At 42.4% G+C, this 24,518-nt stretch overlaps 1 protein-coding gene across 10 annotated transcripts in view; it reads right to left on the minus strand.

Moving 5' to 3' along the window:
• The window catches only part of LOC124119458 (sodium channel protein para-like), a 116,304-nt gene that overhangs the window by 35,101 nt on the left and 56,685 nt on the right, over positions 1-24,518 (minus strand). For 9 of the 10 annotated variants that reach the window (XM_046481966.2, XM_048402891.1, XM_046482021.2 and 6 more), the window contains 3 exons: positions 12,120-12,190; positions 1,927-2,293; positions 90-208 (listed from right to left, as the gene is read on the minus strand). In XM_046481966.2, coding sequence (XP_046337922.1) covers positions 90-208; positions 1,927-2,229 — 422 coding nt within the window. In that variant the 5' untranslated portion in view covers positions 2,230-2,293; positions 12,120-12,190. Of the gene's footprint in view, positions 1-89; positions 209-1,926; positions 2,294-2,383; positions 2,447-12,119; positions 12,191-24,518 lie in introns of all 10 variants that reach the window. The other variant, XM_046481977.2, reaches the window with a different exon arrangement.

A 24,518-nucleotide genomic window follows, 5' to 3' on the forward strand; every position in this document is an offset into this window, starting at 1 on the left:
TATGAATCACTATCAAATAGTGATGATAGCAGGTGGTCGCGAAAAGGTCAAGACATGGTTATATTTATTACAATAATTTGAAAGGATATGGATGGACGAGAATGTAGAGTGCGACCCTCCTGATTGGGTTGAAGGGGCTGAGGACAAACAACGCATTTGTAGCGTTAAACCGGTAGATTGTCTTGTCCCTCCCGATAACGCAGAACGTCTGAAACACAAAACAACATGTCAAGAGCACCATCAACACATTGTGCGTATACCTTAATGTCTGTGTGACGCTCATGGCTATGGTGGCATAATACAGTTATACAACATTAAAACTCAAAGTGTTCTGCTTATTATGGGAGTAAGTTGGTGTTAACGCCTCTTTGTACAGTATTCAAGTTGTATCATGACGTGTCAAATTAATGTGGGAGAAAGCCCGAAGTGATGCAGGTCTCAGACGTTTACCACTTTGGTAAAACCCACAAGCATGGGTGTTGTACTGATAAACCCAAAAACTTATCAGGGCAACCGGGATTCGAACCAACAATCATAGGTTTCTGGTGTGCCCAAAGGGACGCAACTCTGCACAGCCATTTGGGGCCTTAAACGACTGGGCCACCCGTGGCCCTTTTTATAATGGACATGACATGCGATACATATCCTGATCTTACGGTCACGATATGATGTACAGGAAGATACAGACAAGTCAACACTCAGGAACATCCTCGACAATCTAGTGTATTATATTTCTGTTCTATTTTGACACCTTGGACCTATCCGCTTCAGCTAACTCGGTTTCGATCACGGAGCTCAACAAAGTCGTTAATCTCATGAGCGAGAGAAATCCTGTTTTGTGTAAGAGATAGGAGTGATGAAGGTGTCGACGTCACTTCCGAAATGAAGTTAGGGTGGCAAATGGGTTCATGAGGTGGATGGGCATTTTTCAGAATGGAGATAACATACACTGGATAATCGAAGGTGTCATGAAAGGGATCACTAGAGAACTAACCGAACATAATCAGTAGACCTGAGTCAACTAGAATAACCGTGGCTTGAAATTTCTTGTACATACCGTCAAAATTATTTTGCAATTAACTATTGTTCTTGTTTACATGTCTTCAACTATATCCTTGTATCGTTTTGTATCGATACATTACCCAACAATACGATATATCGTGGTTCAAGTATCGCGATGCGTCGAACCTCCTTTGCATTCACTCTAAAATGAAAAATAGGCTCAGTCCTAGCAATTCTGATTCAAGTCACCGGCCGCGTCATACCAAAAGACGTTAAAAGTTGGCTAGGTACTTGTTGTTACCCTGCCTGGTGCTCGCCTTAAGGGGCTAAAACAAGGACTGGTCGGCTTGGACTCGGTATACTGTGTCTGAGTGGGGTATTCATGTTAAACTACGGCATGGTATCTTAGTGGACAGTCTATAAGCACTATAAAATCGGCATTAGTCCAGACTAATACAAACATGCACGTCGGTCTGTGGGTTCTATAATCTTGGACGCGACGTGAATCCAATTTCACCCTACCTCACATGTAAACACAAAATGTGGAATGTTTTTTATCTTGTATTTGATGAATACACGAAGAATACCTCCTTTCGACACAAATCACTCATTACAATGGGTCATTGATCATTGTTCCCCTTTAAGTCGCTTTTTTCGACATAATAGATAACTGGGAACTCATTGTAACCCGCTCGGAGACTGCTTGCACACATATGTGTCGTCTCTGTGACAAGCCGTATCATGACGTAATTATTTTATTGGGCATCGGCGTGGAGGATATCTGTCCAAGCGCTGCTTAATACTAAAAAAAGGCTTACATCGTCGTGTTATTTTAGCGTCACCGGTTTTTTTCTACACATACCAGGGTGCCGTTGTATAAAGGAATCTCAGAATTTTCGGGGACAATTTATTTTTACGACCTACCTTCTGGTTATGGTAATACTCGTCCAGATCCTCAATAGGTCGCCCCACAAACCGGCCAGACCCCTCCTCCAGGGACGGAGGAAGCTTTCGCCCAGCCTCGAGCTTGGAGTTTGGCTTGGGGTCTGGTTCATGGTGACTTGGTTCTTCAATCTCATCCTCAGAGTCATCCGAGTCACCAGCCTCCTTGAGTTTGTGAGCCTCCTTCGCTGCCTGTTCCTCCGCTATCCGCCTCTCGATATTGAAGAGGGAGTCCCGGGTGAAGGGGCGGAAGTTCCGGTATTCCTCGACGCCCTCTTCATCCATGACGTCACCTCATCCAACACTACCGGAAGCCCGCTAAGACACGAGTTAGTACCTTTGGCAGGGTCTGAAATTACAAGAGGCTGAGTGAAGAAACAGTTTGTACCTTTGGCAGGGTCTGAAAATACAAGAGGCTGAGTGAAGAAACAGTTTGTACCTTGGGATGGGTCTGCAAATACAAGAGGCTGAGTGAAGAAACAGTTTGTACCTTGGGATGGGTCTGAAAATACAAGAGGCTGGGATAAGAAACAGTTTGTACCTTGGGATGGGTCTGACATTACACGAGTGACTAAGAGAAGAGTAACTGTCTGAAACTAGAAGAGTGGGACTGAACCATAAGTTAATTCCTTCGGGGGTCTGAAACAACTAAAGAGCGACTGAAACACTTGTTAGGACCCTTACGAGTGTCTGAAACATTATTTACTTAGACCGACAGGGTATTCAGCAAAAGCCGTATGTGGTGGTTCATTATACATGAACGGGATCCACCACAGCATCAGGATGTCATCTTCCCAAGGCAAGGGCGTTTACGGACTATAAAAGTTCAGCTTCCACCCTTGCCGAACTAGGCTGCAATTTCCAGGCTCGATCGTAGCGCTACCAGTGGTTATTGCAAGTTATGTCCCTTCTATGTTCCTCCTATTGACCAATCAGATTCCATCTCTCATATCATTTGCTTCAAACAAAATGGCGGCGCCCAGTCAAGACGATTTGCTCGATAATCAAGATCTATATTGTAATAAAACGGGTTTCACCCCGCATAGTGCATCAAATCACGCGAGCACATTGATTAAAAACATGAGAGATTTTGCAAAATGTCTATCGACGCCCAGTTGGTGGTACACATGATTTGCAAATCCTGCAGTCTACCGAAATCTGCACGTTAAAACCCCTAAAACTCCATAATTGCAGGCTTGTACGGTAAGGGTGGAAACTGGACTTTTATAGTCAGTTAACTCCCTTGCCTCGGGGAGATGCAGGATGTAGCAGCTTTATCGTAGTGACAAGCGTTGGGTAGCACACATTTAGCTGGCTATTACGGGGTGAAAACGGGCATGTGAATTGGATGTTCGTTGGGATATTGTCACCAGTATTTCGCAGCTATCCGTGGCGAATTAGCGGGTTTTGCAGGCCGGAAATGTGTTGGGAATAAATAAAAATATACAAAACCGATAACGGCTTCTCGCAAATAATCGGTCATCCAAATTCATCTGAATCATTTATCTCAATGGATGGTATTTATGTAGGAAACGTGATACAGCAACAGTCTTGAACCTAAAACTACAAATGCATTATCCATTGGAAGCAAACACGTGACGATGGTGAAAGCTTCGTATTGTCAAAAAGACTAATCTCAACAAATCGTATGAATTCAAGTGTAAAAAAAAGTGCTCGATTTCTTTGTTCTTCAATTCTCAAATAAATATTACATTATTTCAAGTAAGTAAGTGAATGTTGTTTAACGCTGTAGTCAGCTATATTCAGACTATATCACGACAGCAGATTCACATGCCTGGGTCAGCTAAACTAGTGACTGAAGGCATGAAACACGATCCTCGCCACGATGACACCAAAACACCAAAGTCACAGAACCTGACCATTCGATCCACAATTTAGTTTTTACGGGAAGTATGAGGTGCAGGCGACCTATTCTGACCCGGACAGGGACAATCGTACAATATGGTTTAAGTAGAGATTTCTTAATTATGGAAATGGTTTTGGGCGCTTTTATTTCAAATACCAGGAGTCGTCACATTTTGTGCAAAAGTAGGTAATGTTGATTGTCTTGTTTGGATCTGGTGTGATAACACCTTACCCAGTCTCATGATCAAGTCTCAATCCTATCTAGAACGCCTCATATTGCTGGAATATTGCTGACTGCAGCGTTAAACAACATACAAAGAAACCTTTCATAATATACCTCAGTGGAAAAGACTGAATATCCAGCATATGAGTATGATTTTACGCCGCCTATAGCAACATTCCAGAAATGCCCATTGAGGGAACCCGGATCTGACGTAAGACGAGCAAACGCGTCAATCGCTAGACTACCATATCGGTGCCTATTCCAATATAACACAAAATTTGGAGCTCGATAGTCACATGTTGTCGTTGTACGTAGGCATTGAAAACTGTTCATTTTCATGTCACATAAGGCCACAAGGTCGCGCAGAACTCAGTATCTCCCGGCAGCAATCACGGCTCTGCATCTCCTCGGCACTGACTGGATAAGTGTACGAATTCTGTCCTGCGGAATTCTGCGCCATTCTGCTTGTAACGCGTTGGCCAGTTGTCGGAGTGTCTGCGGCGTGTTCTGACGTTGACGTACACGTCCATCGATTGGGATCCTGTGCAGAGGTGGTCACTCGTGGTCGGTCGGTTCTCGGCCGGTCTGCAGTGCAATTGAACTGTGTGTATATGTCACAAAGGCGGCAAATGGTGCTGTTGTGAACGTTGAAGTGGCGTGCAACAGAAGACTGCGATTCCCTTCTTTGGATACGTCCTATGGCGATGTTCCGATCGGCATTTTGAAAAGTGTTGACAATTGAATGGCAAATTTATGGCTTATGCTTGCCTTTTTATAGCCACTACCACGAGTTACGAATGCCAAAACTTGCACGTGCATTTTGCTTTACTTTTTTGCCCCATGACATTTTTGAACAAGTGTGAAAACAATGCCGTTTAAGACATTGTAAATCGACAATGGCTGCGTTTTGACGCACCGTTTGTCGAATATCAGGCCATCAACATGTTCCAATAACATATATCCAATTTATATACCGGATTTTTTGTGTAGACCGGTTCAATGAACGACATACTACCTGTGCGTTTCTTGTTTTGAAGAGTGTATCTGTCCAGTTTAAGTGCCGCAGCCGGGAGTCCAGCTGTCGCGCAGGATATGCTATCAACAAGATCCGTGTGTAATATGAGCAGAAATGACTCCTTTTTTGCATTCATCCATAATGCAATGAATAACGGCTTGTATACACCAGGCCCCTCAGGACATGGCATAATTCCATTACCGAGTATGTAAGGTCCGCTATATGCCATGTCCGGTGGGACACGACATACGTCCTTCACCGAGTATCTAATGTCCTGTATATACCATGTCCGAGGGGACATGAGATAATTCATTTACCGAGTATGTAAGGCCCTGTATATACCAGGTCCAAGGGGTCATAATATAAGTCCATTGTCGGATATGTAAGGTCCTAACCAGGTCCGACGGGACATGAGGTAAGTCAATTGCTGGATATGTAAGGTCCTGTAAATACAAGGTCCGACGGGACATGAAGTAAGTCAATTGCTGGATATGTAAGGTCCTGTAAATACAAGGTCCGACGGGACATGAGGTAATTCAATTGCTGGAAATGTTAGGTCCTGTGTATACCAAGTCCAACGGAACGTGTGATACATCCATTGACGCACATGTGAGGCCCTGCATATTCCAGGTCCTTGTTTTCGCCCCTTAATGCAGAGCGCCAAGCAGGGTAACAACACGTACCATCGTTTAACGTATTTTGGTATGGCGCGGCCGGGGATCGAACCCCGGACCTTCCGCTCTCCGGGCGGACCTAGGAAATAAGAGTGAGTGAGTTTGGTTTTACGTCGTTTTTAGCAATATTCCAGCAATATCAAGTCGGGGGGACACCAGAAATGGGTTTCTCACAATGTACCCATGTCGGGAATCGAACCCGGGTCTTCCCCGTGACGAGCGAACGCTTTAGCCACTAGGCTACCCGACCTCCCCTGGGAACTAAGAACGTATTTGGCCACTGTGCCACCTGTGCCGTCGGGATACGAGGTCACGCAAACAATCAAGCACCGAACTTGACCATCCGATCTATTTGGTCGCCTCTTACGAGTTGAGGCTAGATATTCAAATTATTCTGAGGCAACTAAATTGGATCGGGTAAGCAGGCTCTGTCACTTGGCTTAATGCTTGTCATCTTCATCTTGACTGTCTAATGTTGCTTAATCTTTCAGTGGTAGGTTTGCCTGGTCCAGACTCGATTATTCCCAGGCCGCCATGATATAACCGCACAACAAACATATTGCGCGTTGGGCAAATTATCCAATCACAGAAACCTCCCATCCTCAAATTGACTAAATTCTCTTCTCCTCATCCCCATCTCGTGGTTGATTGGCGTGTAACATCATCGCTGATTACGCATCTTATGTTAGCCCTGACGTAATCCCTCTAGCTCCAGACACTCAGTCCAATCACACGCCAACATAAAGCTAATGTTAGCTTCATAAAGGTGGTATTTAGACAATACGCTTTTAATATAGATGAACACATACATGGCACTGACGGACAACAAGGGAACGCGAGGCGCAAATCGATACCAGCATGTATGATGACTAATCGTCTCTTCCAGCGGGCACTAGGGTTTTAGCAGACGCTAACATCTTGTCCAGGAAAACAGCTTTGGATGCTAGGCCGCCTTCCATGCTGTTGTTGGTCTATGAGGATAACTCAACCCCTCACACCGCATGTTTAAGTAGACAAACGTTGAATATTGCTCTGGCACCAAATGACGTAGGTAGGCTTATTTTGGCGCTGTTGGCTACTAGATCAATATTTTGCTGTCTACAGAGCTTGCTTCTCAATCTCTGAGTATAGGCTCTATGGCAATCGAATCGAGGGTACGGTGATTGGAGAGTGAGTGAGTTTACGTAGTTTGAAACAGATGTAGATATGTCACGACCTTTCATGTGACCCAAACGTTGACTGTGGGTGAAACCACTTAGGTGAAACCACTTTGGTGAAACCACTTTGTGAAACCTGTGAGCACGGGCATGGTTGTAAAATGAAGAACCGTTATCAAGACAAACAGACATGGTCAGCGAATGCTGGCAACTATACCGGAATTTACGTTCCGAAATTCCACTAAGCCAACGTGTCGGAGGGTGATTGGAGTCACATGACAGATGCGGTTAGGACAACAAAGCAGCAAAACCTTTTCCATAATCATAAAAAAGCGCTGCTAAAATCCATTGACCTGTAATATATGCATAATATATGCGACAAAGTGAGCGTATCGTGCCCCACCGGTGCCACCGTCACAAACACCCGCAAAGACATGTCAAGTGTTCGCTTTCAAAAGACATATGGCACAAGTCAAATTAGAGTATTGCATCGGAGTATATGTCCTCCACATTTGCTCCATAATACGTTTTCAAAGCTTTACTGGGGACTCGAGCGTTGTATTTGTGACAAACAACGTTTAAGCAAGATTCATATGATGCTTTTTGAAATCTTCGTAGAGAATGCATACTCGTTTGCACCTTAAAAGTTGTGAAACGCAGACACCAATGACTGGAACTGGTGGAATATTGCTCAACATATAAAGCAAGTTGTCAATTGGAAAGTTGAAGTCATTCCTCATCCTAGATGACTGTTTATAAGGATATTGTCAAGGCAATAGTGTCAAACCACAAGAAATATATGAGTGAATGACTATTAAATGAACTAGGTAAAATGCCGCCTTGAAGGTGTTTCACTTATATCACGGGTATCAGTGTGTGTGTGTGTGTGTGTGTGTGTGTGTGTGTGTGTGTGTGTGTGTGTGTGTGTGTGTATGTGTATGTGTGTGTGTGTGTGTGTGTGTGTGTGTGTGTGTGTGTGTGTGTGTACGAACCGGCCAGTCCTTGTTTCATTCCCTCAATGCCCCGCGCCAGGCACGGTACCAACAAGTACCTTCTCTTCACGTTATTTGGTAAGACGCGACCGGGGATCAAATTCCCGGGCTCCCGCTCTTGGGACAGATATTCTATCCACTAGACCAGTGGGAGGAAAGACAGCAGCGAAGCAGATAATACGATTATCTCCGGTGAAACAAACAAACAAACAGACGCAGGTGAAATGTTCATAAAACCAAGACTTAAGTGTGAATCTGGAATGTGAACCGATATAGGATTCTGGCACGCCAAAGGGGCGCAACTCGGCACTGGGACGACCTGTTCACCTGTGCGTCAAGCCACCAGTGGCTGTATTATGATATACTGAACAAAATGAGTTATGGAGCATGCATATTTTTGGGATAGTTTTTGGAGAGAAGACTGAACACACAATTTCATTAACATATCTCTAAAGATATTCATGATTTTCTTGGTTCAGTATATACAGAGTCCTAATACACACATTATAATGTAACACCTACCAACACGTTTCCAAGCGTGTCCGGGTTTTCAGGGTTCCGGAATAACGTGGTCTGGCAATCTAAATCCTACGTCATATGAAACGTCATCAGTTTATTGAGGATCATGTGGACCCAAGATCATATAACTGTCATGTACAACAACTTTGGGGACATTTGTTTCCGGTTAACAAATACATTTAAAACTTACAAGACGTGAGCCATTGGAGAGTGAGTGAGTTGAGTTTAACGCCGCTTTTAACATTATTCCAGTTATATCACGGCGTGTCAGCCTAATGTGGGAGGAAAGCCCGAAGTGATGCAGGTCTCAGACGTTTACCACTTCGGTGAAACCCACGAGCACGGGTATGGTGCTGACAGACCTAGAAACATAATCGGGGCGAACCGGGATTCGAACCCACAATCATAGGTTTCTGGCGTGCCCAAGGGCCTTAGGCGACTGGGCCACCTGTGCCCCCAGAGCCAGTGGAGAGGCTATGTATATATATATATATCTCACATCAAAAGCCACAAGAAACCTCCGTTACTCAGTAAATAAGGACGTGTACATTTTCGGCCTCATATGACACGAGAGTGGTCCATTAGCTGACCATAAGAAAGTGTATATAAATGACGGCCCAGTAAATAAACACACGACGGAGGGTATGAAGGACGTCCCTACGGTGGTAAATAAAACCCAGAGAGCATGATAGAAGTCCATTACCGAGTAAGTAAGGCCTCTACATAACATATAACATAGAGATACCTCCCTTAGCCAGTAAAGAAGACCCTGCATATATCGTGACAGCGGGGGCGTGAGAGACGTCAGTGACACAGTGAAGCCCTGTAAATGCCAAACGTCCATAAACAAGTGAATAGGTAGAAGCCGCAGGAAACGTTAGTTACCCAGTATGTAAGGCTTTGTAAATGCCAGATCCCTAGAAGCCGCAGGAAACGTTAGTTACCTAGTATGTAAGGCTTTGTAAATACCAGATCCCTAGAAGCCGCAGGAAACGTTAGTTACCTAGTATGTAAGGCTTTGTAAATACCAGATCCCTAGAAGCCGCAGGAAACGTTAGTTACCCAGTATGTAAGGCTTTGTAAATACCAGATCCCTAGAAGCCGCAGGAAACGTTAGTTACCTAGTATGTAAGGCCTTGTAAATACCAGATCCCTAGAAGCCGCAGGAAACGTTAGTTACCCAGTATGTAAGGCTTTGTAAATACCAGATCCCTAGAAGCCGCAGGAAACGTTAGTTACCTAGTATGTAAGGCCTTGTAAATACCAGATCCCTAGAAGCCGCAGGAAACGTTAGTTACCCAGTATGTAAGGCCTTGTAAATACCAGATCCCTAGAAGCCGCAGGAAACGTTAGTTACCCAGTATGTAAGGCTTTGTAAATACCAGATCCCTAGAAGCCGCAGGAAACGTTAGTTACCTAGTATGTAAGGCCTTGTAAATACCAGATCCCTAGAAGCCGCAGGAAACGTTAGTTACCCAGTATGTAAGGCTTTGTAAATACCAGATCCCTAGAAGCCGCAGGAAACGTTAGTTACCTAGTATGTAAGGCCTTGTAAATACCAGATCCCTAGAAGCCGCAGGAAACGTTAGTTACCCAGTATGTAAGGCCTTGTAAATACCAGATCCCTAGAAGCCGCAGGAAACGTTAGTTACCCAGTATGTAAGGTCTTGTAAATACCAGATCCCTAGAAGCCGCAGGAAACGTTAGTTACCCAGTATTTAAGACCTTGTAAATACCAGATCCCGAGAAGCCACAGGAAGGGTTAGTTACCCAGTATGTAAGACCTTGTAAATACCCAATCCCTAAAAGGCACATGAGACGTCAGTTACCCAGTTTATAAGATCTTGTAAATACTAAATCCCTGGAATGCAAGGAGGCGTCAGTTAACCAGTAAATGAGGTCCTGTAAATACGAGATCCAAAGAATGTACGGTGGACGTCAGTTAACCGGTAAATAAGGCCCTATCTTCATCAGATCCCTAGAAGACGCTGGGGGCGTCAGACGTCAGACCCAGTAGGGTCCTGTCAATGCCAGAACCCTAGGAGGCACTGCAGACGGCCATTATTCAGATCATATGTCCTGTAAAACAGAACACCGAGACTTAGTTAAGTGAGAACTCGTATATCAAGGAGACATGAAATTCATCAGCGATGTCCATAATCCAAGCCTGCGATCCTGTATAAGCTGCGAGGCGTGTAAGGAGTTCAGTCACTCAGAGAAATGGAATCTGGGAGATCTGGCATGAAAATCGAAACCTTCCTTTGGAGCCTTTGGAGCCTCTAGAGCCTTTCGGTGCTATTCGCAGAACCACCCGCGCAGAGTGAGAGAGAAATCACTACTTGTGATGAAAAGGGCTCGTTTTTCAGATTTTATGGAAAACCCTGTGTTAAAATTACAGTCGTAACGCCGATTACAGACGCACGACTGAGAAAATACTTACGAGAAGAATGCTAAATCAATTGCCCACTGACACAAGCGTTCAATTTGCCCGAGCGGGCGCCATTGGCCTTCAGTGTTCAACCAATATCCGGGTCTCCCCTCCGCGGCTACTGGCATTATAAGCAGTCATGGTCATGTAACGAATTAGTGGAATTCGACCACTACTGGTCTCGGTGTAAGCGGTATCGGCCTCGGTAATTATTCCACAATACCCAGACAATCCAATAAGGACGCATCTCCTAGCCAAAGGGGTCTACAAGTTGCCGATGGACAGTGGACCGAATAGGTCAAGATTTGATTGAAGCACTGCTCACCCACGCCTCTTTGTTTGCCCTCCTCGTCATGAACGTCCGAGGCATCAGCCGATTTTCAGTCAACACATATCAAGTTCCCTGTCACTGCGGCAATATATCCTGGTAAGGGGGGATTGATGAAGTTAGGAGGCAAAAGTGCCTCGGTGTTTAACATTTAACAGTGAGTTCACTGGCTTGTTGAAAACCGGTCTCTGATGTGGCAAAATACTGTCTAAGCCGGAAGTGGGGTAGGTGACGTCACTTCCGGAAGTGGGGTAGGTGACGTCACTTCCGGAATGAAAGGTGTTTTGTGAAGTGAGGATGAGTTAAGCGTGATTAAGCTGCGTTTTTTTTCCGGGGAATGATGATGAGTGATTAAATTATATTTTTAATGATAAATGTTAAGTTTGACACACGTGTAGACATGAAATCATGCACGATTCTGAGGTACATCCATAGTACACCCATACAGATACCCCAGGCACCCAACAATGCTATGGTCTCCACAATCACGCCTCACATTGCTCTTTATGCACGTGACCGCCTCCGTGGTCTAGTGGTAGAGGGTCTGCCCGGAGAGTGGAAGGTTTGGGGTTCGATCCCCTGCCGCGTCATACCAAAAGACGTTACAAGATGGTACTTGTTGTTACCCTGCCTGGTGCTCGGCTTTCAGAGGGTAAAACAAGGACTGGCCGGTATACCGTGTGAGGTTTTCATGTCGTCAGGTGGTGAGGCTCGCTGACTTGGTTGATGTATGTCATCGATTCCAATTGCGTGGATCGATGCTCATGATGTCAATCACTGGATTGTCGTGTCCAGATTCGATTATTTACAGACCGCCGCCATATACCTGGAATATTGCTTAGTGCGGCGTTAAACAACAAACAAACAAACAAACAAACAATACTATGGCTGTAATGGTGACGATGGTGTTAACCCATTCACTCTCACACTTGTAACACGTGATCACATATGGAGCCAGCGCATGCGCACTTACGTGTTCGGACCTCATGACCCCACCCGGAAATGATCCCTTGCATTCAGACCCAGGATCCTAGAGCCATGGATCTGGAAAAAAGAACAACTACATTACTGAAACAATCAGACAAAGTGCTGTGCAACGAAAATGTGATTCTCTATATAATACTCAAAAGATTCTTTCGATATTACTGTGGTTAATTTTTCATGCCATGAGCCACACATTTAAGGCCCTGCATATGCCAGGTCCGAGGGGACAGATTTACTACAGTAATATGAAAGTATCGAGTGGTCCTTAGCTTCTTTTGTGTAGTATATATAAATTGTAGTTTATATACGAATTTAGATTGCATGATAATATGGTACCGAGATATAGTAGATAATTTTACATGGGGATTAACATGATACATATAAGTAAAAATAATTAAATAAAACAGTATTGTAAGATACATATTATATACACATAGATGCTCTATTGATTCCGCACAGTTTGCAACAAAAGCACCGGAATGATTACACATAAGCCTGTTTATTCCTTAAACACTTTGAGGGAGAAAACATAAATCTTAATTTCATACAACCAAACATCTGCGGGTAAATAATACTAAAAGTTTTCTTTCATACATGAACTTATGGAATCCTAGAAGGGACATTGTCGCATTGTCGCGTTGTCGCGCATTTTAGCGCCTTTTTCACACATTTTTTATGATGCGACAACGCGCGTATTTTGACCTTGAAAAATTTCTCGTTGTCGAAAAAAAGATTATTCAAAGCGACAATGCGACAACGCGACAAATGGCCAAAATGTCGCGTTGTCGCTTTGTCGCGCTTTGGTTAGTTGTTTGGGACACTTTTTTGCTTGTTCGTGTAATAAGGGCGACAACGCGACAACGCGACATGTCCTGTCTTGGATTCCATAAAACTGTATGATTACCCTTTCGTCATAATGGTTACACACGCAGTGAACTATTTTACCTGAGTATGCGCGAAAAAAGGGACAGTCTTGCAATTAACCATCATGATTAAGAATTGCACTTCCCAAGCCTCCAAGTAATATCACTTTGACCCGTGTTGTCAGGCCCTGTGCGCAGTCGTATCGACTTGCGGTTACATCAAGAGCTATCGCAAGGTTATTTGGTGCTTGTCAGATCTCGGCATTCTTTCAGGAGAGTCTGTGATTCATTGATTCACCTTTCCTAAGATAGACAATCATAACAATATATTGATATTTCGACAAAAGGTCTGTTTAAGGACCTGCGCTTAAACGCTCAGTGTAGGTGGGTTGGTTTGCGGCGATATCACGCCAACCCATCCTTTTGCGCAATGGCGGATGCGTACATAGAAATTACAAATTGCCTGTCAATCACGTTTCGGAGTTCGAAACCCAACACCCCCGTGTTGCTTTTCCATTTAATAAACGGTTCTATGATTGCTGAGTATATTTATTAATCAGGGCACTAGGTGCGTCGTTTCAGTTATATGACAGCGAATAAATATTGGCAGATAATTAAACATGTTCCCGTTACCCGCCATGATTAAACAGGAGTACAATGACTGATATAAGTTTGTGATTGTGGCTGTCAAGACCGACTCAATATCGCAGATGTCCGGCAGCTATAACACGTTGTTGCCCGTCGTGTCTGTTGTGGAGGTCAACTTCGTGATCTCATTTATCCGACCTCGAAGTCAGCAAGGAATTATATTGTGCAGTTCAGTAATCCATGGGCACTACGGGGTAGGGAGGTATGCTGAGGATTAATAAGTCATTCATTACAGCAGAAAGACGTTACAACAGTAACTTTGAACATCGCTATTTCATTTGACATCATTGTTATAGTCACCATTTAGACTTACCCGAAGTTCTTAATATAAGTGACATATTTAATTTAAAAACATAAGTGAGTTAGATAACCCCAAACAATAAAGCAATATAACGCGAAGGACACCAACAAACGACTTAATTCTTGCATTGTGCCAATGTTGGAAACAGAACCCGGTTTTCGACGTGACGACAAACCTCTTTAAGCTATCCACAACGCGAAAGATACATCACATATATGGGAACCATAATATGAAAGTCTCAAATTTAAACTCGATTTGATTCATGATATTTAACTTTGAGGTCATTATGAGTGACCACTGTTAAGAAATTATAGACAATATCTTGTTTCAGAAAACAACATATAAACGAAACGTAAATTATTATGTATCCCTTCCCCATACTAACATGTGATGCAAGAGGGCGTGGTGTTTGATTGTACATTCTTTCTGTTAGCGATACTATCATTGTGCGTTCTGTATAACTTTATAAACGTCGTCATAAATAGTATTGTATAAACATCGGCATATATTACTGTATAAACGTCGTTATAAATACTATTGTATAAACACCGGCATATATTACTGTATAAACGTCGTCATAGATAGTATTGCATAATCATCATCATATATTACTGTATAAACGTCGTCATAATTAGTATTGTATAATCATCGGCATATATAACTGTATAAACGTCGTCATAAATAGAATTGTATAACCATCGGCATATATTACAGTACTGTATAAACGTCGTCATAAATAGTATTGTATTATCATCGGCATATATAACTGTATAAACGTCGTCATAAATAGTATTGTATAATCATCGGCATATATTACTGTATAAACGTCGTCATAAATAGTATTGTATAATCATCAGCATATATTACTGTATAAACGTCGTCATAAATAGTATTGTATAATCATCAGCATATAGCTGTAATATGCTGAGTGCAGCGTTAGACAACAAACAGACAAACAAACCTTGTTCAGTTCATGTGACTGAAATGGAGTTTAACCGGGTTCATGATTATTGTGACGTGTAAGCACGCCGGTGTACTAGTCCGGACTAAAGCCGGTTTTATGGTGCTAGACAACTGAAATACCATGCCTTTGTTTTAACGCGAATATCCCACTGAGACACGGTATACTGACTCCAATTGTATCGCCTTGTCTAGCAGGATAACTTCCATCTGTTAACGTCTGTTTGAATGACTCGGCCGTGGATCGATCCAAAGACATTCCGACCAAACGCTGTATCCAGTGGACCACGGAGGCGGTCTAATTCAACATCACCATGGCCTGTGTATATTCAAAAGCGCCAAAACCCTTTCCATATTCATAAGAATCTCTGCCAAAAGCATAGTCGATTGTACGATCCCGACTTTTTCGTGAGCATGTGCTTATGAATCACTAGCAAGTGATGGTACTAGGTCTTCGCGAAGGGCCAACAATCCATTGATTTTAAGCACTGGTCACATCCGTTTGATTTGTTTACTATGATGAACAATCAGCCTGGTTACTTATTGTGATCACCCGACCTTCATCAGCCGAATAACTACTTATTCCAACATAGATAACACGGACATCGCTGACCTAGACCACGGATGTTTAATGCCTCCATGTCAAACAGAGCCATACATAAATGGTCCGGTGTTCAACAAGTGGTGTACATATCCATGCAAGGCGTCGCTCTGTTCTGCTCATGCAGATCGGTGTATATGTGGCCTGATCGATAATCGATAACCTCACTGAATAAATAATCACCCATAATGAACCTCTCACGTAATTCTTTGATCCAGATCCAAGACAGACTCTGGACAATGGTCAGCCTCAGACCTCTTTCCGAATACTATAATCCGTTCTCCGGCCAGGCGATGCTGACCACTCTTAAATGTCCGAGTACTGATTACCAAGACCAAAGTCCTGACCACAAGAGGAGGTAATCCCACGGATACCATCAATCGATGCTAGATGCAGAAGCTGTGTAAGGGTAAAGCTCGATACCTCTTTGACTAGGCGACCGTCTAGTTTCAGCCTGTAAATTCTGCGACGAATCGGATGCGTAGCGTCCAGGTAAATATTGATTGTTCTCGTCATTTCCACCGATGTCGCCGTTGTGTTACGAAACACGGCTTAACGTTCTGTGATCATTGAGTTCAAGGTGTGTGTTTGCCTATGTGGGTCGGTGTTTGATGTTGGTATCGACTGCAGTGTCGGCGATGTGGTAACGGGATAGGCTAGTTGGAGATGGAGCGTGGTTGGGGTTGATGATGCTAAATTGCAATCAGTGAGAGAGGTAGTGGACAGGTCGATGTTTGCATTGAGTAATAACATTCATTCATAGAAATCCATGCACTGCCACATTCCTCGACGCTATGCGTTCGTTCGATTGTATGCCATTGATTTTTTCCTATGGCGTCATAGTCTGGTCTAACGAACTGTTTTGAACCTGATGACTAGGTACGTAACATCATTAGTGAATAAATAATCACGATAAAAATATAATGACAAAACTGTGTAAATATTTTTTGCTGTTTGTCCGGGTGGTATGTAATAAAACATTATTCGTGTAGTTTACCGCTCGTCGCTAATGGTTGATCCAAGACGTTAGGCGTCATTTCAGTAATTACGTCATGATAAGGCTTGTCACGGGGACGGAACGTAGCTGTAGAAACAACCACCCAACAGGCCAGAATGAGTTCTCAGTTATCTATTCTTGTCGTAGGTGGCGAGTTTAAGGGCGACTATGATCCTTGACCTGGATTCAGTTGTAATAAGTGATTTGTGTGAAACCGCGTGAGTGATTTATTTGGGTTTAACGCCGAATCTTGGATCTGGCTGGTTTAAAGTGACATGGTATGCTTAAGGTACAACTATGATGTATCTGAGATAAAACCTTGATATACCTGAGGTAATATATATGGTCTGTCTTAGTAACAACCACGATGTTTTAATAAATAAATAATCATTGTATATATGTTCCAGTCAAAGTGTAAAATTTTCACCTAGGCAATTTACAAAACGCCACGATATATACGACTTTAAATTAATTTTTCATTTATTTTATTATGATAACGAATTCAAAAACATGTTTATGCTTCATTTCATTATCCAGTGACTGAAAATGATAGGATTAATAGAAAAGCGATATATATCTTTTGGATTCTAATCCTAGCATAATTAGTCTATTGTGATATTCTTAAGCCCTTTAAACCTCCCATGTAACTTTTAGTCACTATGTTAATCTGTCAATCAAAATATTCATTAAATGATTGAACTTTATGTATTTTGGCGTTTTGTAAAGTGCCTAAGTTAAAAGTTTAGTCATTTAAATCAAAATTCATTGACTGTTTTTTTCACATTGATAGTAACCTATATGCACATCCTTTATCAAGTACTGTGCCTATCTTGAACCATTTACTCCACATTATATCGTCAAGAGGCAAATGCGAATATTCGATTTACTCGCGTTTATGAGTATAAAAAGTATGTTACATTGTTGAAAAGTGTCTGAAACGCATGTACCTATATGTACAGATCGCTATTCCAAAAAAATAGTTGAACTCACGAATATATTAGGTACGGACATTTACTGTTAATCTAATGTACTTCATTCTTGTTGGTACGTTTTAGTGTTATTTTCCAGAATGTAAAGAGACAAGTTGGCTGCAACAGTCGAGATGATGGGAGCCAAGATGGCGTCAGGGAGAGGGATGTAGCACGCTATCAGTGCTGGTAAATTTTGCATCCATCCAGCGGCTTCCATCTACTGCTATAGAATTGTGATGTTCCGCATGCTGACACTGACGTGCTGACACTGCGGTGTATGCACAAAGGCCACAAGGGGAGTACAGCACCGAGACTGACGATCGATTCACTGGCAGGTCGGAACTCGTAATACAATTTCATGGAAATGTTAGACAATGAAAAATTAATAAGGTTTCTGGATCGTGTGCGGGCACACCTCTAACGGTGGTTGCATTCGCTGCCTCTTCACCCACAAAATTCAATTCCATCTTCAACACTCCCAACCGCAACTAAAACCGTCCCTATACAAACAGGAAACTGCCCATCCGATGACGATACCTTCACAGGTAGGCCATGCCTCAGGTAGATCAATGCAGCGTTCCTATGACTAGGGTCCCCGCTAGAGATGGGAGTCGTTGGTGATGGGTCTCAAACCTCATTAATACCCTATAAATGTTTGATGATGGTAGTGGAAGCTGGGATGCGAAAGAACCGTACAGAGTCAACTCGATTGTTGTTTTGTATGACCTTGTGAAATGATGCAGATTTTATTGGGTTACAACTCAGGGAAACTGGTCAAGCGCATTTGGCTTACACGTTAAGGTTATGGCCGTTGAAAAGATAATTTCATGTTGATCTTGGTTAACAAGTCTGCATGAATAGGTTTGTTTGTTCCTTGTTTAACGCCGACGCAGCTTTATGATGGCGTTCGGACCAATCCAGTGATTGACACCATGAGCATCGTTCTACGCGATTGGAACACGATGACATGCATCAACCAAGTCAGCGAGCCTGACCACCCGATCCCTTTCTTGTCGCCTTTTACGATACGTATGGGTTGCTGAAGACCAACCATAACCCGGATCTTCACAGGGAGGACAAACATGGGTTTCTGAAGATCAGTCATAACCCGGATTTTCACGGGGGGAGACAAACATGGTTTCTGAAGATCAGTCATAACCCGGATCTTCACGGGGGGAGACAAGCATGGGTTTCTGAAGATCAGTCATAACCCGGATCTTCACGGGGAGGACAAACATGGGTTTCTGAAGATCAGTCATAACCCGGATCTTCACGGGGAGGACAAACATGGGTTTCTGAAGATCAGTCATAACCCGGATTTTCACCGGGGGAGACAAACATGGGTTTCTGAAGATCAGTCATAACCCGGATCTTCACGGGGGGAGACAAGCATGGGTTTCTGAAGATCAGCCATAACCCGGATCTTCACGGGGGGAGACAAGCATGGGTTTCTGAAGACCAATCCTAACCCGGATCTTCACGGGGAAGACAAGCATGGGTTCCTGAAGACCAATCCTAACCCGGATCTTCACGGGGGGAGACGAGCAAGGGTTTCTTAAGACCAATCCTAACCTGGATCTTTCTACAGGCGCTTCTCTAAACCAAGCACGAGATGGTGTGTGTGTGTGTTTCTTAAGACCAATCCTAACCTGGATCTTTCTACAGGCGCTTCTCTAAACCTAGCACGAGATGGGGTGTGTGTGTGTGTGTGTGTGTGTGTGTGTGTGTTAGTCCGGAGTAATGCCGATTTTACAGTGTTAGCCCACTGAGATACCATGCCGCAATTTAACACGAATACCCCAGTCAGTCACAGTTTACACACTTCGAGCCGACCAGTCCTTGGCTTAGTCCCTCAATGCCGAGCGCCAGACAGGGTAACAACAAGAACCATCTTTTAACGTCTTTTGGTATGACGCGGCCGGGGATCGAACCCCGGACCTTCCGCTCTCCGGGCAGACGCTCTTCCACTAGACCAAGGTGTGTCATTGTATGTGTACAGTCTACGTGTGAGAGATGGTACGTACTATGAAACGATCAAAACGGGCAAGGTACTGATATTTTACCCCGTAGCCAGCAATACTGTATCACACCGACAAGTAATAACACCTTGAACAAGATAATCAGATGCTTATAGTTTAGAATAGGTTAGGTCCCAAACTACCCCTGTGAAATGAACAGGTATATTGATAAAATGGTAAACATACTACTCCAAAGAAGGTTAAAGCACGCCCGATTTTTCAATATGACTATAGTTAATCTCACATGACATTTATATGTTAACATACTTAAAATTAAACACCCTTAAGAATTTTTTGTACCCGAATCCGAAACTCTGCATGCGAATCGAGACAACAGAACATTCTTTATGAAAAAAGTACTAAAGTAAAACGTCTCTCGTCACATCGATAACTACCCGTAAAGATCCGGGTTGGAATAGATCTTCAGCAACCCATGCTTGCCGAAAAAGACAACTGTGCTTGTCTTAAGGGGCGACTTACGGGACTCGTTGACTTGGTTCGTGCATGCCATCGTATCTCATTGCGTAGATTGATGCTCATGTTGTCAATCACTGGATTGTCATGTCAAGACTCGATTATTTACCGTCTGCTGAGGGCGGCGTTACACAAAAATACCCATCGAAAACGGGTATCCCGATGAAATATGGCTTTCAACCTCTAGTTAGTTATGTGCTGAAATCGGAATTGTGTATACAGTTTGATACAAACATTGTCGCAAGCTTTTAACCATCCTGGAATATTATCTGTATTTTATTTCTATTACAGTATGGGGGATACTGAGGAAACATTCGTTAGCATCTTTTAGGAACTGACGTCACCATCTCCATCAAAACAACATTTGTCTAGCTGAGTATTTTGGACGTCTATTAGAATCGGACTCCAAACGTAGGGAATGGTGTACGCCATTTAATGGAATGGAGATATAGCATATTGGTTTATCGATGATGGCTTCCACTTCGCTACATTTGATTACAATAAATCAAAACTATTATTACGGGACATAATAATAACATAACAATAAGGTTAAAAATTGGACAGACTTCCAGTGTATATTGATATATGTTAAAACTTTCCAAATTTGAAAATTCCTATTTTTACTTGAACCATATCTTCCGGTGTTTTTCCAGGTGAACAAAGGACTTGCCTTTGCATGTGTTTGTGACGGTGACATCGGTGGAGCAGGATACGCTCACCTTTTCACGAACATCTGGCATCATCACTATCATCACTATTAGTTATTGATTAATCAATTTCATGATATGGTCCGTATTGTACAATGGATTTAACGGAGTTTTCATTTGAATATGGAAAGGATTGTGTAGCTTATATTTAAACAACTGAGTCCATGCCCTCATTCTGACAAACGTATCGTAGACAGGTCAAATGTATTAAATCTCAATCATGTGACTTAGCATGGTGGCGGGCATAACTATCTTAAATAACAGACGTGGCTTCGCCCACTGAATGTACCCTAATGACAGAGGTCATGCCGTGCAAAGTGCAACAGTATCTCCTGCTTGTATCAATACTTCTGTATCTCTGACCTCGTGTCCATACGGAGTAATTAGGTGGTAACAAAAGCAGGTGTTGTGTGCATTGGAGCTCTTCAGTATTAGTGTCAATGTCAGTACACGGGAAACGCAGTGTATAGATACAGGAACAGTCGTAGCTGATGTATACACTACAGGCAGTGTAGATATTCTGGTATAGGCACTATTGTTTCTTTCCATAACCAGCAGTATACAGATGTTGGTATAGGCACTATTGCTTCTATACACAACAAGCAGTATACATATTCTGGTATAGGCACTATTGCTTCTATACACAACAAGCAGTATACATATTCTGGTATAGGCACTATTGCTTCTATACACAACAAGCAGTATACATATTCTGGTATAGGCACTATTGCTTCTATACACAACAAGCAGTATACATATTCTGGTATAGGCACTATTGCTTCTATACACAACAAGCAGAATACATATTCTGGTATAGGCACTATTGCTTCTATACACAACAAGCAGTATACGTATTCTGGTATAGGCACTATTGCTTCTATACACAACAAGCAGTATACATATTCTGGTATAGGCACTATTGCTTCTATACACAACAAGCAGTATACATATTCTGGTATAGGCACTATTGCTTCTATACACAACAAGCAGTATACATATTCTGGTATAGGCACTATTGCTTCTATACACAACAAGCAGTATACATATTCTGGTATAGGCACTATTGCTTCTATACACAACACGCAGTATACATATTCTGGTATAGGCACTATTGCTTCTATACACAACAAGCAGTATACATATTCTGGTATAGGCACTATTGCCTCCATGCCTATCTTAGTGTAAAACACGATTTTAAATTCGGGCATGTATCCACACAAATTGTAAATTCTGTGGGAAAAAGTAAATTAGCCCGCTTCTCCCTTGCTCCAGATATAATTACCAGAAGCTTTTCTCTCGACTCAAAGATTACAACCTGCCCAAGTGGAACTTCTCCGCTGTCATGCCCGAGTCGTCAGGCCTGCTAATGCGTATATGTTAAAGTTCCTGGCTCTAACCGCAATGCGGCAACTGGAGACCGGCCTAGTTGGTTGGTCTCAAGGTTAAAGGAGACGAAGAAAAATGAACGAAACAATTTACTCAAGATGTAGCTGATAACTTGAACAAATTAGTATGTCAATGAATTAATCAAAATGTCCAACACCACCATTCACTTATTTTCTGACAATCGATTCTATGTTAGTGCACAGCGGTTACAAAGTTAATCAAAGTTTACAAGACATACCAGCATAGCCACTATGCCTTCCTGTAACAGCTAATCCTCTACGACTCGTTAATAATCACTATAAACTGCAGGGCAAGAGAAAGTATACACTTGACAATTAAATTTTACCTAAAGACTGCAAACGTTGTCAAAACGTTTACAAGGCTGAAAACTGTCGCCGAAACACAGCTAATTTAACCAAATATGATCCCCTTATCAAATACATCTCATCCGAATAATTATTTCTTGTTTGTTTTAGTTTAAGGCAACATCAAACATGGGGATATGCTTTCTATTGCCTGACAGTTTAGATAATGAACAAGCTTTTAATAAAAAACTTCCTTGTTAACAATATTGAATTTTATACTGCCAAAATGAATATAAAACCGCTGAAGTTTTTTCTATTTAACGTTAAAATAGAAAAGTGTTTCGTTAGACTTTAGGTTTCTATGTGATACTATGTACGAAACAGCTGTTAGTTTACTGTATTTAATGAATATCATTTTAAACCTACTATCGATTATCGACCCAGCCGCCTCGACTTATGTGAGGTTAAACAAGAATGAATAAAAGACTTCTACCGCGATTCAATTTCAGCCATCGTCTGAATGGCCTTGATTGTATCACTTTAGGCCCTGGCAACTTCACTTTAAGTCAATAGTCATGATAATTGCACTGTAAAGTCAAACATCGTGACAATTGCACTTTAAAGTCAACCGTCATGATAACTGCACTGAAAGACAACGGTCATGACAATTGCACTTTAAAGTCAACAATCATGACAATTGCACTTTAAAGTCAACAGTCATGACAATTGCACTTTAAAGTCAACAATCATGACAACTGCACTTTGAAGTCAACTGTCATGACAACTGCACTTTAAAGTCAACTGTCATGACAACTGCAATGAAAGCCAACGGTCATGACAATTGCAATGCAAAGTCAACAGTCATGACAACTGCACTGAAAAACAACGGTCACGACAATTGCAATTCAAAGTCAACAGTCATGACAGGTGCCCTGAAAGTCACCAGTCACCAGCTGAAATGTGAGGACAATGGTGTCATATATCAGCTGAACTCTGAAGTCTGTTTCCTTTATTTACCAGCTAATGTATTTGTATTTTCCAGTCAATTTCAATATGTCAGCTGCAGTCGGCATTACACATGCATTGAGCAGCAGCCTCGTGGATGCATAGTGCTGTGCACCAGTGCGCGCACCAAACCATCTGATGATTATGGCTCTACCGATGAAGCCGTATTCATTATCAGTAGTGCTGGCGATGCTCAATCCGCTGGAACTGTTTCGCACGCTATGCCACCGTGCGCTATGGACGTCCATGCTGCCGGGTCAGGCGATGGTTGTGGAGCTGGAGGTAACATGTTCTACAAAGTACCACGTCACACAGCTCTCATAAGTGCAAATCGAATCCTACTCTCAGTGATTTCATAAACATATCCGCCGTCGCATAATGCCGACCTGAGTCGATTGGTAGAGAAGAAGGGTTTCTGAAGCATCCTAGCGTGGAGAACTAGTTGACAGCTTTGATCGCAAGTAGCAGCATAGTCGGACATTTCAAATATTTTCGCCTAATTGTCTATTTTGATTTCTCATTCTCATCAGCGTTCTCTTACCTTATTGCTACTTATTATCAACATTTCAACAATTGTGCTTAAAATCTCAAGTATATGAGCTCTGACCCTGGTGCCGTTTCGCCATTTCACTCAAAGAGTGAGTGAGTGAGTATAGTTTTACGCCGCTTTTAGCAATATTCCAGCAATATCACGGCGGGGGACACCAGAAATAGGCTTCACACATTGTACCCATGTCGGGAATCGAAACCCGGGACTTCGGCGTGACGAGCGAACGCTTTAACCACTAGGCTACCCGACCGCCCTTTCAATCAGAGAGGGAAAAGTTAAGAATTACATGTTAATATGACATCTTCTGATCATTTACACTTAATCGAGTGAATAAGTGGGTATGATGTTAAGTCAGCAATTTAGTTTTTAATTCAATGTTATTTAATATTATTGTACACCTAATCAGTCACAGGTTACAGATTCCATGTCACAGCTGATAACTGAGAGTCTCGCTTCATTATTTACTATGAAAGTAACAGACATTCAGCTTTAGGATGATATTACGCATTGTTGTGTTTGAATTTGAATTTTTATATGTTTTGTAGAAATATATTTTTAAATTAGATAACTTTATTACTGGGACTAAATGTTGGTAAACAACG

This window comes from Haliotis rufescens, unplaced genomic scaffold (assembly GCF_023055435.1).
Source record: "Haliotis rufescens isolate VD_foot unplaced genomic scaffold, xgHalRufe1.0.p SCAF_3, whole genome shotgun sequence".
Classification (NCBI taxonomy): Eukaryota; Metazoa; Mollusca; class Gastropoda; order Lepetellida; family Haliotidae; genus Haliotis; species Haliotis rufescens.